This window comes from Oncorhynchus tshawytscha, linkage group LG20 (genome assembly GCF_018296145.1).
Source record: "Oncorhynchus tshawytscha isolate Ot180627B linkage group LG20, Otsh_v2.0, whole genome shotgun sequence".
NCBI lineage: Eukaryota > Metazoa > Chordata > Actinopteri > Salmoniformes > Salmonidae > Oncorhynchus > Oncorhynchus tshawytscha.
In genome coordinates this window covers 27,967,846-27,981,507 of record NC_056448.1, presented here as the reverse complement: position 1 = coordinate 27,981,507, position 13,662 = coordinate 27,967,846, and the positions used below count along the sequence as shown (strand labels likewise).

Here is a 13,662-nt window from a genome sequence, read left to right as displayed (position 1 = left end):
CTTTGGTCCCAGCTCTCTGCAGGTCATTCACTAGGTCCCCCCGTGTGGTTCTGGGATTTTTGCTCACCGTTCTTGTGATCATTTTGACCCCACGGGGTGAGATCTTGCGTGGAGCCCCAGATCGAGGGAGATTATCTGTGGTCTTGTATGTCTTCCATTTCCTAATAATTGCTCCCACAGTTGATTTCTTCAAACCAAGCTGCTTACCTATTGTAGATTCAGTCTTCCCAGCCTAGTGCAGGTCTACAATTTTGTTTCTGGTGTCCTTTGACAGCTCTTTGGTCTTGGCCATAGTGGAGTTTGGAGTGTGACTGTTTGAGGTTGTGGACAGGTGTCTTTTATACTGATAACAAGTTCAAACAGGTGCCATTAATACAGGTAACGAGTGGAAGACAGAGGAGCCTCTTAAAGAAGAAGTTACAGGTCTGTGAGAGCCAGAAATCTTGCTTGTTTGTAGGTGACCAAATACTTATTTTCCACCATAATTTGCAAATAAATTCATTAAAAATCCTACAATGCGATTTTCTTTTCTCATTTTGTCTGTCATAGTTGAAGAGTACCTATGATGAAAATTACAGGACTCTCTCATCTTTTTAAGTGGGAGAACTTGCACAATTGGTGGCTGACTACATACTTTTTTGCCCCACTGTACATACACATTAGCAATAGTTTGACATGCAGTGTGTGTGTTGTCAGGTGATCCAGGAGCTGATGTGTGCGATATAGATACAGTGGGCAGACAAGCAGCTGACCAGACCCTTCACACACTGGAGAACCTGCTTCTTTCAGGCCTGGGGAAGAGGTCAGAACACACACACACCGCCTCTCTCAGGCCAGTGTCGGCTCAATCCACCTCGCCTCTCTGACAGTCCATCACTACATCCTCAACGTTCTAGTGCAGTACACTGTCTCTGTCTTAACATTCATTGGGAAGATCTTAGAGGTTATCATATCAGACAGTCTGTCACGGTAGGACACCCCTTCAAATTAGGGGATTCGACTATTTCAGACATACCCGTTGCTGACAGGTGTATAAAATCGAGCACACAGCAATGTAATCTCCATAGACAAACATCAGCAGTAGAATGGCTTTACTGAAGAGCTCAGCAACTTTCAATGTGGCACCGTCATAAGATGCCACCTTTCCAACAAGTCTGCATGACAATGCCTCTGTGCACAAAGTGAGTTCCATACAGAAATAGTTTGTTTCGTATTCGGTGTGGAAGAACTTGACTAGCCTGCAGATAACCCGGACCTCAATCCTATCAAACACCTTTGGGATGAATTGGTACCCCGACGGCGAGCCAGGCCTAATCGCCCAACATCTGTGTCCGACCTCACTAATGCTGTTGTGGCTGAATGGAAGCAAGTCCCCGCAGCAATCTAGTGGAAAGCCTTCCCAGAAGAGATCAGGCCGTTATAGCATCAAAGGGGGGACCGACTTCATATTAATAGCCATGATTTTGGAATGAGATGTTTGACAAACAGGTGTCCTCATTCTTTTGGTCATGTAGTGTATCTCTTCCCCTATATGTGTTGCCATATTATATCATCAACCACTGCAGTCTCTCTTACATCCACTCTGTAGTCACATCATACACACTGGTTTCGATTCACTTACCGCAGGTCACATGTCCCCATCAAGTGTTATATCAGACACCACAGTCTCTCTCTTACATTAACGCAGCACCTCCTAAGGCATCACTACAGCAGCTCTTTCTCTGTCTGTCAGCTCCTCCATTAAGCCTAATAGTCATCTACTGGGTTATGGTTTATGCTAATCATACAACTCTGCAGATAGCTCTAAATATGGATAAGTATAGCTACTAGAGGAGGAATGACCACACTTCATGTACAAGCCGTTTTACAGGCTAGAGATGTGATATCTGTGATCAGTTACCTGGCCCAGTATTTGTTGTTTCCATGAATTCATCAGAATAATACAATTTCTTCTTTCGCCCTGTAAAGTCAACAGACTTTCTTCTTTAAGGAGACAATTAAATATGTTATCTTATAAAATATATATTTTTAAGCAATAAGGCCAGAAGGGGTGTAGTATATGGCCAATATATCACAGCTACGGGCTGTTTCTTAGACATGAATCAACGCAGAGAGCCTGAATACAGCTCTTAGACATGGTATATTGGCAATATACCACAAACCCAGAGGTGCCTTATTGCTATTATAAACTGGTTACCAATGTAAATAGAGCAGTAAAAATTAATGTTTAGTCATAACCGTGGTATTATGGTCTGATATACCACGACTGTAAGCCAATCAGCATTCAGGGCTCAAACTACCCAGTTTATAATGTAGAACTATTCAACTTTGACTATACAAATGTTTTGGTCCTGAATCTAGGCTGTGTCTCTGTGTCCTGGTCTGTGTGTGTCCTCCTGTCCCAGACTAAGGTTGGCAGGCTGGCTGAGCACCACTACAGGCTAGAGAGGAGTGTGTGGGCCGGATGGCAGGGCACGGTGGAGGCAGAGGGTGGAAAGGGAGAACCACAACAAGGCAGAACAGATCTGTCTACAGCTGGCTGAGGTTTTTACATCATGTGTGTACGGTAAGTGTTTCTGCCTTGAAAAGTGTGTGTGTGTGTGTGTGTGTGTGAGACACGAACGCGTTAACCGTGTGAGTGAATCCCCAGAACATGGCAATCATCCGTGTGAGACGTCTTTGCTGGATAGCTTACAGGTCCAGAGGAAAGAGGAAGAGAGGGACAAAAAAGGATGTGTTGTATACAGGTGCATCAGCAAGCCTCGTAAATATAAAACACCTTTTATTATTTTGTCAATTAGTGGTTCAAAACCAAGAGAGTAACGTGCAAGTGCCTGCAGTGCTTTTGCAAAGAGAGAGAGGGAGAGAGATAAATAAAGTGAGAAAGTGATTGGGGGGATGGGGCAGAGAGAGGACAGCGCAGCAGTGTAGCCTAGTGGTTGTTCATTAATGTACACCACTACTGTTACTAGGAAAACATTTTACCTTTATTTTACTAGGCAAGTCAGTTAAGAACAAATTCTTATTTTCAATGACGGCCTAGGAACAGTGGGTTAACTGCCTGTTCAGGGGCAGAACGACAGATTTGTACCTTGTCAGCTTGGGGATTTGACCTTGCAACCTTCCGGCTACTAGTCAAACGCTCTAACCACTAGGCTACCCTGCCGCCCCACATATCACTCTACAACAACCTTACTCAATATGCGTACCGCGGGCCAGATCCAGAACAGGCTCAATACGGGCCGCGGGTCCCGACTAAATTCGACCGGGATTTGATTACTGGTATCATATGAACACACATAAGCAGGGACGGACTGGGACAATAAATCTGACCTGGCATTTCTAACACTGGCCCATTTCTTCACTTGAGGACCCTATTATTGGCTAGACCATCATTACACCAAAAACCCAAGCTAGACAGACCCACTAGGCTAAAAATGGACTAACCCATCTAACATTTCCCAAAATTCCAGATGGCAAGTCCACCCCTGCAAATAGAAAATGTGTAGAATTTCAAGACATTTGCTTTAAAAACTGCTAAAATGTTCCCTTCACGCCATGGCATACTGTGTAGAATTGCAGGAAATTGCAAATGTCTCTCTCTGCCAACAAGAGGGGTGTGAACAGTTTGGGGTCGCATGGTGGGGGTTTGTTACTACGCCGATAAATGACAATATCCATCTGGACCTTTGTCACCTAGGAAATTTGTGTGACCGGACCTTCTCAAATAGTTTGAGTACCCCTGCGCTATAACATACAAAAGAAGAAACCAGAACAGTTCCTGCAACCACTCTGTCCCTGTTCTCATGGTGTAATATTTTTTCTAGGCTCATATACTCACCTCTGTATTGTGTACATATACTAGTCTTATTGTGATGCTGTCACTAATAGAGACATATTCAGTGGTAGACTATTGGCTTTAATATCACTATTCACAAAGGGTGTATGCTGCATGAGCGTAATATACACACTTCAGTCAGCACAGACAGATTATAATTAATACATAACATTTGCACAACAAATTCAAACACATACATTCTAAACAGCAGGTCACAGTACACACAGCCTATCCCTAGACACTTGCAGTATATATGTAAATGTAAGAATACACATGTTATACAAAATATCTATGTACTGACATTCATTATACAGTACGGTTTCTGCAAATGTAACTGCCACTTAGTTATTTGAATTCTGTGATAACAGCATTCAAATCCAAACACAAATGTTTATAGCTCACTCAGCAGTGAGGCTTTAAAAGTCAGAGCCTGACAATAGAAAACTCAGAGACTGACAAGAGAGATGATCAGAGGGGCAGAGTTTTTACCATCATTATTTTTGTAAGGGCGGAAGTATGGATAGAGCTTCTCAGTGAAGGTGCAACCAGTGAAAGAGTAGATATGAGACTTGGCCTCTACATCATAAAAGGAGACTTGACCCTCCTCATAATCCACAAATACCCCCACCTTCTGAAGCGTCTCTCTCAGGGAGAGGCAGACAGGAGAAGAGGTATTGGCCTGGTACTGATACCTATTCCTCAGCCACACACTCCAGTATCCATTCTGAGGGCTCAGTGTAATGCAATCCTTCCTGTTGCTGGACTCTCTGGTCACTCCTAAATCCCAATCAGTCTTCCCCTTGACCTGTACCTCATAGTAGAATCTCCCTGAGGAGAAGCCCTTCTTTCCAAGGATACCGGTACATAAGGAAAATCTATTTGGGTTGTCAGGGAGATTCTGTCTCCTGTCTACATGTCTCACTTGTTTCCTATCCTCAGACAGGCTGAGACCGGGATGTGCTGTATCAGGGTCCAGAGTCACATCCACTGCATACTGCTGAATTCTCTTCATTTCAGTATCATACATCAACTTCTTCACATCACTCCAGAGTGTCTCCTCCAGCTTAGACATAGCTCCTCTCAGGTTCCCCACACCCAGACTGGTGTGAATACTGATCTCAGACCAGTCCTTGGTGGGAGGTAGGGTGCTGAGGGATGGAGCGCTCTGGAGGAGGTAGAGCTGGTCCTCAGTGTGTAAGAGCTGCTCCAGCTCAGTGCTTCTCTTCTGTAGCTCAGCGATTTCCTGCTGCAGCTCTTTAATGAGCCCGTCAGCCTTCCTCTCTGCTGCTTTCTCCTTCTCCTCAACTACCTCAATGAACTCAGCCTGGCTTTTCTCAATGGAGCGCACCAGAGCAATGAAGACCTGTGCGCTGTCTTCTATCTCTCCCTCTGCGTCTCTCTTGCTGATCTCTACTAAGTGTTTTATATCCTGAACCTTCTGAAGTCGCTCCTGGATCATCTGCTGCACTTCTGCCTCCATCTTCCCCAGCTGAACTTTTCTCTGTCTATACTCTTTCTCTAGAGGGACAGTGTAGTGAGTCTTGTGTTCTGTTTTCATGCACAAGAGACAAACACACATCTGGTCAGTCCTACAGAACAGCTCCAGGAGTTTGTTGTGCTCATTACACATCCTGTCTTCTAGGTTCTCCACAGGGGTAATTAGCTTGTGTCTCTTCAGGGCTGGGGCTATCTGATGCGGCTGCAGATGAGTTTCACAATAAGAGGTCATACACTCCAGGCAGGACTTCAGAGCCTTGAACTTCGTGCCAGTGCAGGCGTCACAGGCCACTTCTCCAGGCTCAGGAGGGCGTTGGTCTGGGCTGCTGGTAGTGTTCACTTGAACTGACTTCCTGAACTGAGCAGCCATCTCAGAAATTAAATTATTGACAAAAAGATCTGGTTTTCTATCAAACACGTTTTTACACATTGGACACTGGCATTGGTCATTTCTTTCCCAGTACTTTCTGATACAGGCCTTGCAGAAGTTGTGTCCACATGGAATGGTGACAGGCTCAGTGAACACATCCAGACATATAGAACACAGAAACTGCTCTTCCAACAGGAAACTGCTGGAGGACGCCATATCTAGACAGAGAGAAAAGGTGAAACGATAAAGCAGTTAATGGAATGAGTCAGCTCTTGATACTTTGTTGGTCATACAATCATGAGCTTATGTAAAGTGTCTTTGAGTGGCCTGAAAGGCACTTACTAATACAATGTAACTACTATACTGAACAAAAATATAAAACGCAACGTGTAGGGCTGTGGCGGTCACGAAATGTCATCAGCCGGTGATTGTCAAGCTAATAACTGTGTCTCACAGTAATATACCGTTAATGAACAAACACATTTAGCGTCTCCTGGCTTCCACACACAGCCTACAAGCCACTGACGCAGAACTTTGGAACATCTACATTTTAAAAAGTCTAATAAATCCAGGTAATATAGCCTACACCTTCACAAAAATAATGTATTTATTTTAGACAGGTCTAAAGAAGCATGATATGAAGAAAATGTCTATTTCAGAAGAACAGAATAGCATACTCTGAGTTGTCCTTATGTTAGATCCTGATCTGGCTATGTCAAATGGCTGTGTGCTACACTAGTTCATTTAGCAGACAAAATTTTCTTATAATTCATTGGCATTATTTTATATTATTTCATAGTATGAAGAATACAATTGAACAAAGCTGAATCAAATAGAAAGGATTTTTTTTTTTGAGGGAGTACGCGGCTATTCTGTGTTGAGCGATTAACAAAGAAATAGGTATTCCTATATGCTTAATTTAGAGTTATTAATGTAACTTTAGTTATTCTACAAACATTGGACTGTATGTTTAGATGTTTAATACATTGTAAGGCTGCATGAATCATGAATTAGTGTGGCTGTAATGCAGCCTAAAAAAATCCATGCCTTTAGCGGACAGTGGCCGTTGGTGCCATTCTCCCTGAGTGCTGCACGCTCTGAAGCACCTCTCACTCACACGGTTCTCCATCACAAAATTGGGTCTTTCTCACAGGCTACAAGTGAAGACAGACACATCTGGTATGCAACTGCGCAAGTCCTTATCCAATTCCGAGGTGCATATTGAAGGTATTGGAAGAACTGTCCACATTTACTTTATGTCAGCCAACAAGATGAGTAGGCCTAACAAACAGCAAAAGCACTAGCCTATGTCCATCTACTATACCCCGTAATACAAAAGTTGACATATTCCATTCTGTGAGAGAAAACATGGTCTGGTACAGTTGTGGGATGCGATAGATGCCAAATTAATACAACCACTAGCATAAAAAAGTTTTACTCGATGTGGCTGATGCAACGGATGAAGACATTTAGCTTAAAATGTTGATAAACGATTAGGCTATTTATTCCCATTATCAGCACAGCAATGCGCACATGGCAGTTGCCTATAAGAAAACGCCATTATCAAAAGTGACCGCAAAGGCGATTGCATGTAAGGCTTTTATTATAAATGTGCATTTTTATGATGTAAATTCTTCCCCAAATTTGAAACTCACGCACTGTTTTTGTATGCCAGTTAGGCTCTACACCCCTTGTAAAACGGAGTAATGTGCTTAATGTGAAGAAGTTATTGGGACTATTTAGTTGTGATACAAACTAGAGGTCGGCCGATTAATCGGAATGGCCGATTAATTAGGGCCGATTTCAAGTTTTCATAACAATCGGAAATCGGTATTTTTGGGCGCCGATTAAAAAAGTAATATTTTTTAATTATACCTTTATTTAACTAGGCAAGTCAGTTAAGAACACAATCTTATTTTCAGTGACGGCCTAGGAACGGTGGGTTAACTGCCTTGTTCAGGGGCAGAACCACAGATTTTCACCTTGTCAGCTCGGGGGATCCAATCTTGCAACCTTACCGTTAACTAGTCCAACACAATAACGACCTGCCTCTCTCTCGTTGCATTCCACAAGGAGACTGCCTGTTACGCGAATGCAGTAAGCCAAGGTAAGTTGCTAGCTAGCATTAAACTTATCTTATAAAAAACAATCAATCAAAATCACTAGTTAACTACACATGGTAGATGATATTACTAGATATTATCTAGCGTGTCCTGCGTTGCATATAATCTGACTGAGCATACAAGTTTCTAAGTATCTGACTGAGCGGTGGTAGGCAGAAGCAGTCGCGTAAACATTCATTCAAACAGCACTTTCGTGCGTTTTGCCAGCAGCTCTTCATTGTGCGTCAAGCATTGCGCTGTTTATGACTTCAAGCCTATCAACTCCCAAGATGAGGCTGGTGTAACCGAAGTGAAATGGCTAGCTAGTTAGCGCGCGCTAATAGCATTTCAAACGTCACTCACTCTGAGCCTTCTAGTAGTTGTTCCCCTTGCTCTGCATGGGTAATGCTGCTTCGATGGTGGCTGTTGTCGTTGTGTTGCTGGTTTGAGCCCAGGGAGGAGCGAGGAGGGACGGAAGCTATACTGGCAATACTAAAGTGCATATAAGAACATCCAATAGTCAAAGGTTAATGAAATACAAATGGTATAGAGGGAAATAGTCCTATAATTACTATAATAACTACAACCTAAAACTTCTTACCTGGGAATATTGAAGACTCATGTTAAAAGGAACCACCAGCTTTCATGTGTTCTAATGTTCTGAGCAAGGAACTGAAACTTTAGCTTTCTTATATAGCACATATTGCACTTTTACTTTCTTCTCCAACACTTCGTTTTTGCATTATTTAAACCAAATTGAACATGTTTCATTATTTACTTGAGGCTAAATTGATTTTATTGATGTATTATATTAAGTTAAAATAAGTGTTCATCCAGTATTGTTGTAATTGTCATTATTACAAATAAATAAATAAAAATCGGCATCGGCTTTTTTGGTCCTCCAATAATCTGTATCGGAGCTGAAAAATCATAATCGGTAGACCTCTAATACAAACCTTATCAAAACATATAGGCCTACATGAGGTGTGCAACTATGATTTGAAAAAAAGTCTTGCCTTATGCTGGGCATCATTCACAAGTGATATTATGCAATTCACAAGTGATAGGCTAATATTGTCACCCATCAGACTATTCTTGATTGAATCTTGTCTTTACATATATACTACCATTCAAAATTTTGGGGTCACTTAGAAATTCTTGTTTTTGAAAGAAAAGCAAATTTTTTTTGTCCATTAAAATAACATCAAATTGATCAGAAATACAGTGTAGACATTTTGATTGCTGTAAATGACTATTGTAGCTGGAAACGGCAGATTTTTCATGGAATATCTAAATAGGTGTACAGAGGCCCATTATCAGCAACCATCACTCCTGTGTTCCAATGGCACGTTGTGTTAGCTAATCCAAGTTTAAAATTTTAAAAGGCTAATTGATCATTAGAAAACCCTTTTGAAAAATGTTGTTCTGATTAAAGAAGCAATTAAACTGGCCTTCCTTAGACTAGTTGAGTATCTGGAGCATCAGCATTTGTGGGTTCGATTACAGGCTCAAAATGGCCAGAAACAAAGACCTTTCTTCTGAAACTTGACAGTCAATTCCTGTTCTGAGAAATGAAGGCTATTCCATGCGAGAAATTGCCAAGAAACCGAAGATCTTGTACATCGCTGTGTACTACTCCCTTCACAGAACAGCGCAAACTGGCTCTAACCAGAATAGAAAGAGGAGTGGGAGGCCCCAGTGCACAACTGAGCACGAGGACAAGTACATTAGTGTCGAGTTTGAGAAACAGACACCTCACAAGTCCTCAACTGGCAGCTTCATTAAATAATACCAGCAAAACTCCAGCCTCAATGTCAACGGTGAAGAGGCGACTCCGGGATGCTGGCCTTCTAGGCAGAGTTCCTCTGTGTTCTTTTTCCCATCTTTATCTTTTCTTTTTATTGGCCAGTCTGAGATATGGCTTTTTTGTTGCGGAGTCGCCTCTTCACTGTTGACCTTGAGACTGCACATTAGTGGCCTTTTATTGTCCCTAGCACAAGGTGCACCTGTGCAATCATCATGCTGTTTAATCAGCTTCTTGATATACCACACCTGTCAGGTGGATGGATTATCTTGGCAAAGGAGAAATGCTCACTAGCAGGGATGTAAACAAATCTGTGCACATTCTTTGGGGGCGAAATATGCTTTTTGTGCGTATGTGTTAAACAAATCAAAATACATTTTATATTTGATATTCTTCAAAGTAGCCTCCCTTTGCCTTGATGACAGCTTTGAAGAATCACAAATATAACATATATTTGGATTTATTTAACTCTTTCTTGGTTACTACATGATTCCATGTGTTATTTCATTGTTTTGATGTCTTCACTATTATTATACTATGTAGAAAATAGTAAAACTAAAGAAAAACCCTGGAATGAGTAGGTGTGTCCAAACTTCTGACTGGTACTGTATTTTTGTCCCGTGTATAATCATTTCAACTCTAGAATTCTCAAGGTGGCACTATGATATACTTACTAGCCAATTCTAATACATATTTGACCACATTACACAACTAATAGTCCTTAAATAAATAGAAAACAGGTGAAGACAAACACTGTAGGTAATCAGACCTTCATTTGTCCAGGTCAATGTTAACCCAATATTGGGTTAATGGACCTTACATGTTCTGTTTAAAGGCGAATTGGCTCTGGAAGCCAAAACAGCAAAATACTCCATCTAAAAGTAAATATATTGAAGTATGGTTCTTGAAACATAATCCCTCTACTTTCATATTACATCAAAATAATTTCATATTACATCAAAATAATTTCATATTACATTAAAATAATTTCATATTACATTAAAATAATTTCATATCACATTAAAGTAATTTCATATCACATTAAAATAATTTCATATCACATCAAAATAATTTCATATTACATTAAAATAATTTCATATTACATTAAAATAATTTCATATCACATTAAAATAATTTCATATTACATTAAAATAATTTCATATCACATTAAAGTAATTTCATATCACATTAAAATAATTTCATATCACATCAAAATAATTTCATATTACATTAAAATAATTTCATATTACATTAAAATAATTTCATATCACATTAAAATTATTTCATATTACATTAAAATACACAGTTACTGTACAATGTTTCAGCACAGTTGCAGCCAACAGTATTATTGTGTGACAAGTTTGTGGTGTCTGCCCGTTTACACACAGGTGTTCAGAGACGCAGATAGCTAATTAGCACAGGCAGTCCACTCTGTTTTCTGTTAACAAGCACAGTAACATGGAAATATGCCCGTGTGAGAATCCTAACCCTATCAAGGTGTGTATCAATTTAACCTTTTGTTTTCTGAAAATTGTTTCTCGCCAATATTAAAGAGAATGTCCTTAAAAAGCGATCCGCGTTAATGTTCAGAACGAACGTTGTGGCTCTTATCAAAACGCTACCCCCTTACAGAAAATGCCTTCGTCCAATGACTCTTATGTGTAATTTAATGGAACTGAGAGTCATGATCAAGGGTGAATTAATCGACCTACTCACCTGTGTATAACTGTGGCTGCTTTCTCTGCTGTTTCTGTTTGTAGTACTGTATCAAAACAAGGCCTATAGCATGTAGTTGTTTTAAAAATATTTCTGAAGTGTATGCGAGACTGTCCTAACATATACAATACACACTCCGTCTCTCCAGTTAAGTTTCACTTCAGCATGACTTTAACATGCTCCTCCCCAATTTTTACTGTTATGAGGTTTTGCTGCACTTCCTGGTAGACTTAACCCTTTACATGGCCTAACTCTTTCTGACATACTGATATAACTGATGTTTTTTTTTTTTTTTAAACAATCTTAAAAATATTCTGGGGATGAGCATGCAGGTCTTCAACATGTACCCGTTGTTCCTCTTTAGTGCATTTAACTATATGAATTGATACAATTCCAAGTCTGGATGGTTAAAACCTCCCTCTGTCTTTAGAAGATGTAAAACTTTCCTTTTTATTCTATGAGTTGTATTTGCCCATAGAACATCTGTTATGACCGTGTATTCTTTTTTAAAGAATGTCTTCAGTCGGGTAATTGGTATTACCAAGAGTAAACCTAAAAACGTTGGGAGCCATACCATTCTGAATAGGTTTATTCTACCTGTAAGATGTATGGGAATATTGCTCCTTTGAATTAGATCTGCTTTCTTGAATAGCTTTTCTTACTTTGAGAGAAAAAGGAGTAGCCTTTTTTATTGCCTTGACTATCAATATTATCAAATGTATGATTTAGTTGTCCTGCTAAGATAATATACTGAACAAAAATAGAAACACAACATGCAACAATTTCAAAGATTTTACTGAGCTACAGTTCATATAAGGAAATCAATCAATTGAAACAAATTAATTAGACCCTAATCTCAGTGGTGTACAGTATTTAATGAAAAATACTTTAAAGTACTACTTAAGTAGCTTTTTTTGGTATCTGTACTTTACTTTACTATTTATATTTTGACAACTTTTACTTTACTACGTTCTTAAAGAAAATAATGTACTTTTTTATTTTCCCTGTCACCCAAAAGTACTTGTTACATTTTGAATGCTTAGCAGGAAAGGAACATTTTCAAATTCATGCTAGTATCAAGAGAAGATCTCTTTTCATCCCTACTGCCTCTGACTCACTAAAAACACATGCTTTGTTTTTAAATAATGTCTGAGTGTTGGAGTGCCCCTGGCTATCCCTAAATAAAATAAAGTGGTAGCGTCTGGTTTGCTTAATATAAAGAATTTTAAATGATTAATACCTTTACTTTTGATACTTAAGTATATTTTAGCAATTACATGTACTTTTTATACTTACAGTTGAAGTCGGAAGTTTACATTAAAACTCATTTTTCAACCACTCCACACATTTCTTGTAACAAACTATAGTTTTAGCAAGTCGGTTAGGACATCTACTTTGTGCATGACACAAGTAATTGTTCTAACAATTGTTTACAGACAGATTATTTCACTTATAATTCACTGTATCGTAATTCCAGTGGGTCTGAAGTTTACATACACTAAGTTGACTGTGCCTTTAAACAGCTTGAAAAATTCCCCAAAATGATGTCATGGCTTTAGATGCTTCTGATAGGCTAATTGACATCAATTGAGTCAATTGGAGGTGTACCTGTGGATGTATTTCAAGGCTGACCAAACACAGATCCTCTTTGCTTGACATCATGAGAACATCAAAATAAATCAGCCAAGACCTCAGAAAATAAATTGTAGACCTCCACAAATCTGGTTCATCCTTGGAAGCAAATTCCAAATGCCTTGAAGGTACCATGTTCATCTCTACAAACAATAGTATGCAAGTATAAACACCATGGGACCACACAGCCATCATACTGCTCAGGAAGGAGATGCGTTCCGTCTCCTAGAGATGAACCTACTTTGGTGCGAAAAGTGCAAATCAATCGCAGAACAACAGCAAAGGACCTTGTGAAGATGCTGGAGGAAACGGGTACAAAAGTATCTATATCCACAGTAAAACGAGTCCTATATCAACATAACCTGAAAGGCCGCTCAGCGAGGAAGAAGCCACCATAGAAAAGCCAGACCACAGTTTGCAACTGCACATGGGGACAAAGATCATACTTTTTGGAGAAATGTCCCCTGGTCTGATGATACAAAAATAGAACTGTATGGCCATAATGACCATCGTTATGTTTGGAGGAAAAAGGGGGATGCTTGTAAGCTGAAGAACACCATCCCAACCGTGAAGCACGGGGGTGGCAGCATCATGCTGTGGGGTGCTTTGCTGCAGGAGGGACTGGTACACCTCACAAAATAGATGGCATCATGAGCTAGGAAAAGTATGTGGATATATTGAAGCAACATCAAGACATCAGTCA

The 13,662-nt window shown here is 40.0% G+C and overlaps 1 protein-coding gene across 3 annotated transcripts; it reads right to left on the bottom strand.

Annotated features, from left to right (window-relative positions):
* Positions 1–3,898: 3,898 nt before the first annotated feature.
* Positions 3,899–11,525, bottom strand: LOC112220297 (zinc finger protein RFP). 3 transcript variants are annotated; one of them, XM_024382065.2, is made up of 2 exons: positions 11,328–11,514; positions 3,899–5,923 (listed from the first exon to the last, which is right to left on the bottom strand). In XM_024382065.2, exon 2 carries the CDS (start codon positions 5,919–5,921, stop codon positions 4,284–4,286), a length of 1,638 nt encoding a protein of 545 aa, XP_024237833.1. In that variant the 5' UTR covers positions 5,922–5,923; positions 11,328–11,514; the 3' UTR covers positions 3,899–4,283. The 3 variants fall into 3 exon arrangements, 2 of the variants coding, with proteins under 2 accessions (XP_024237833.1, XP_024237832.1); XM_024382064.2 differs by lacking the exon at positions 11,328–11,514 and adding an exon at positions 8,171–8,230; XR_002948853.2 differs by lacking the exon at positions 3,899–5,923 and adding an exon at positions 8,243–8,299 and having other exon boundaries at positions 11,328–11,525.
* Between the last annotated feature and the right edge of the window lie 2,137 nt (positions 11,526–13,662).

Bases quoted from the DNA above. Each gene is read 5' to 3' on its own strand.
- LOC112220297 (XM_024382065.2), bottom strand. From the start codon at position 5,921: ATGGCGTCCTCCAGCAGTTTCCTGTTGGAAGAGCAGTTTCTGTGTTCT.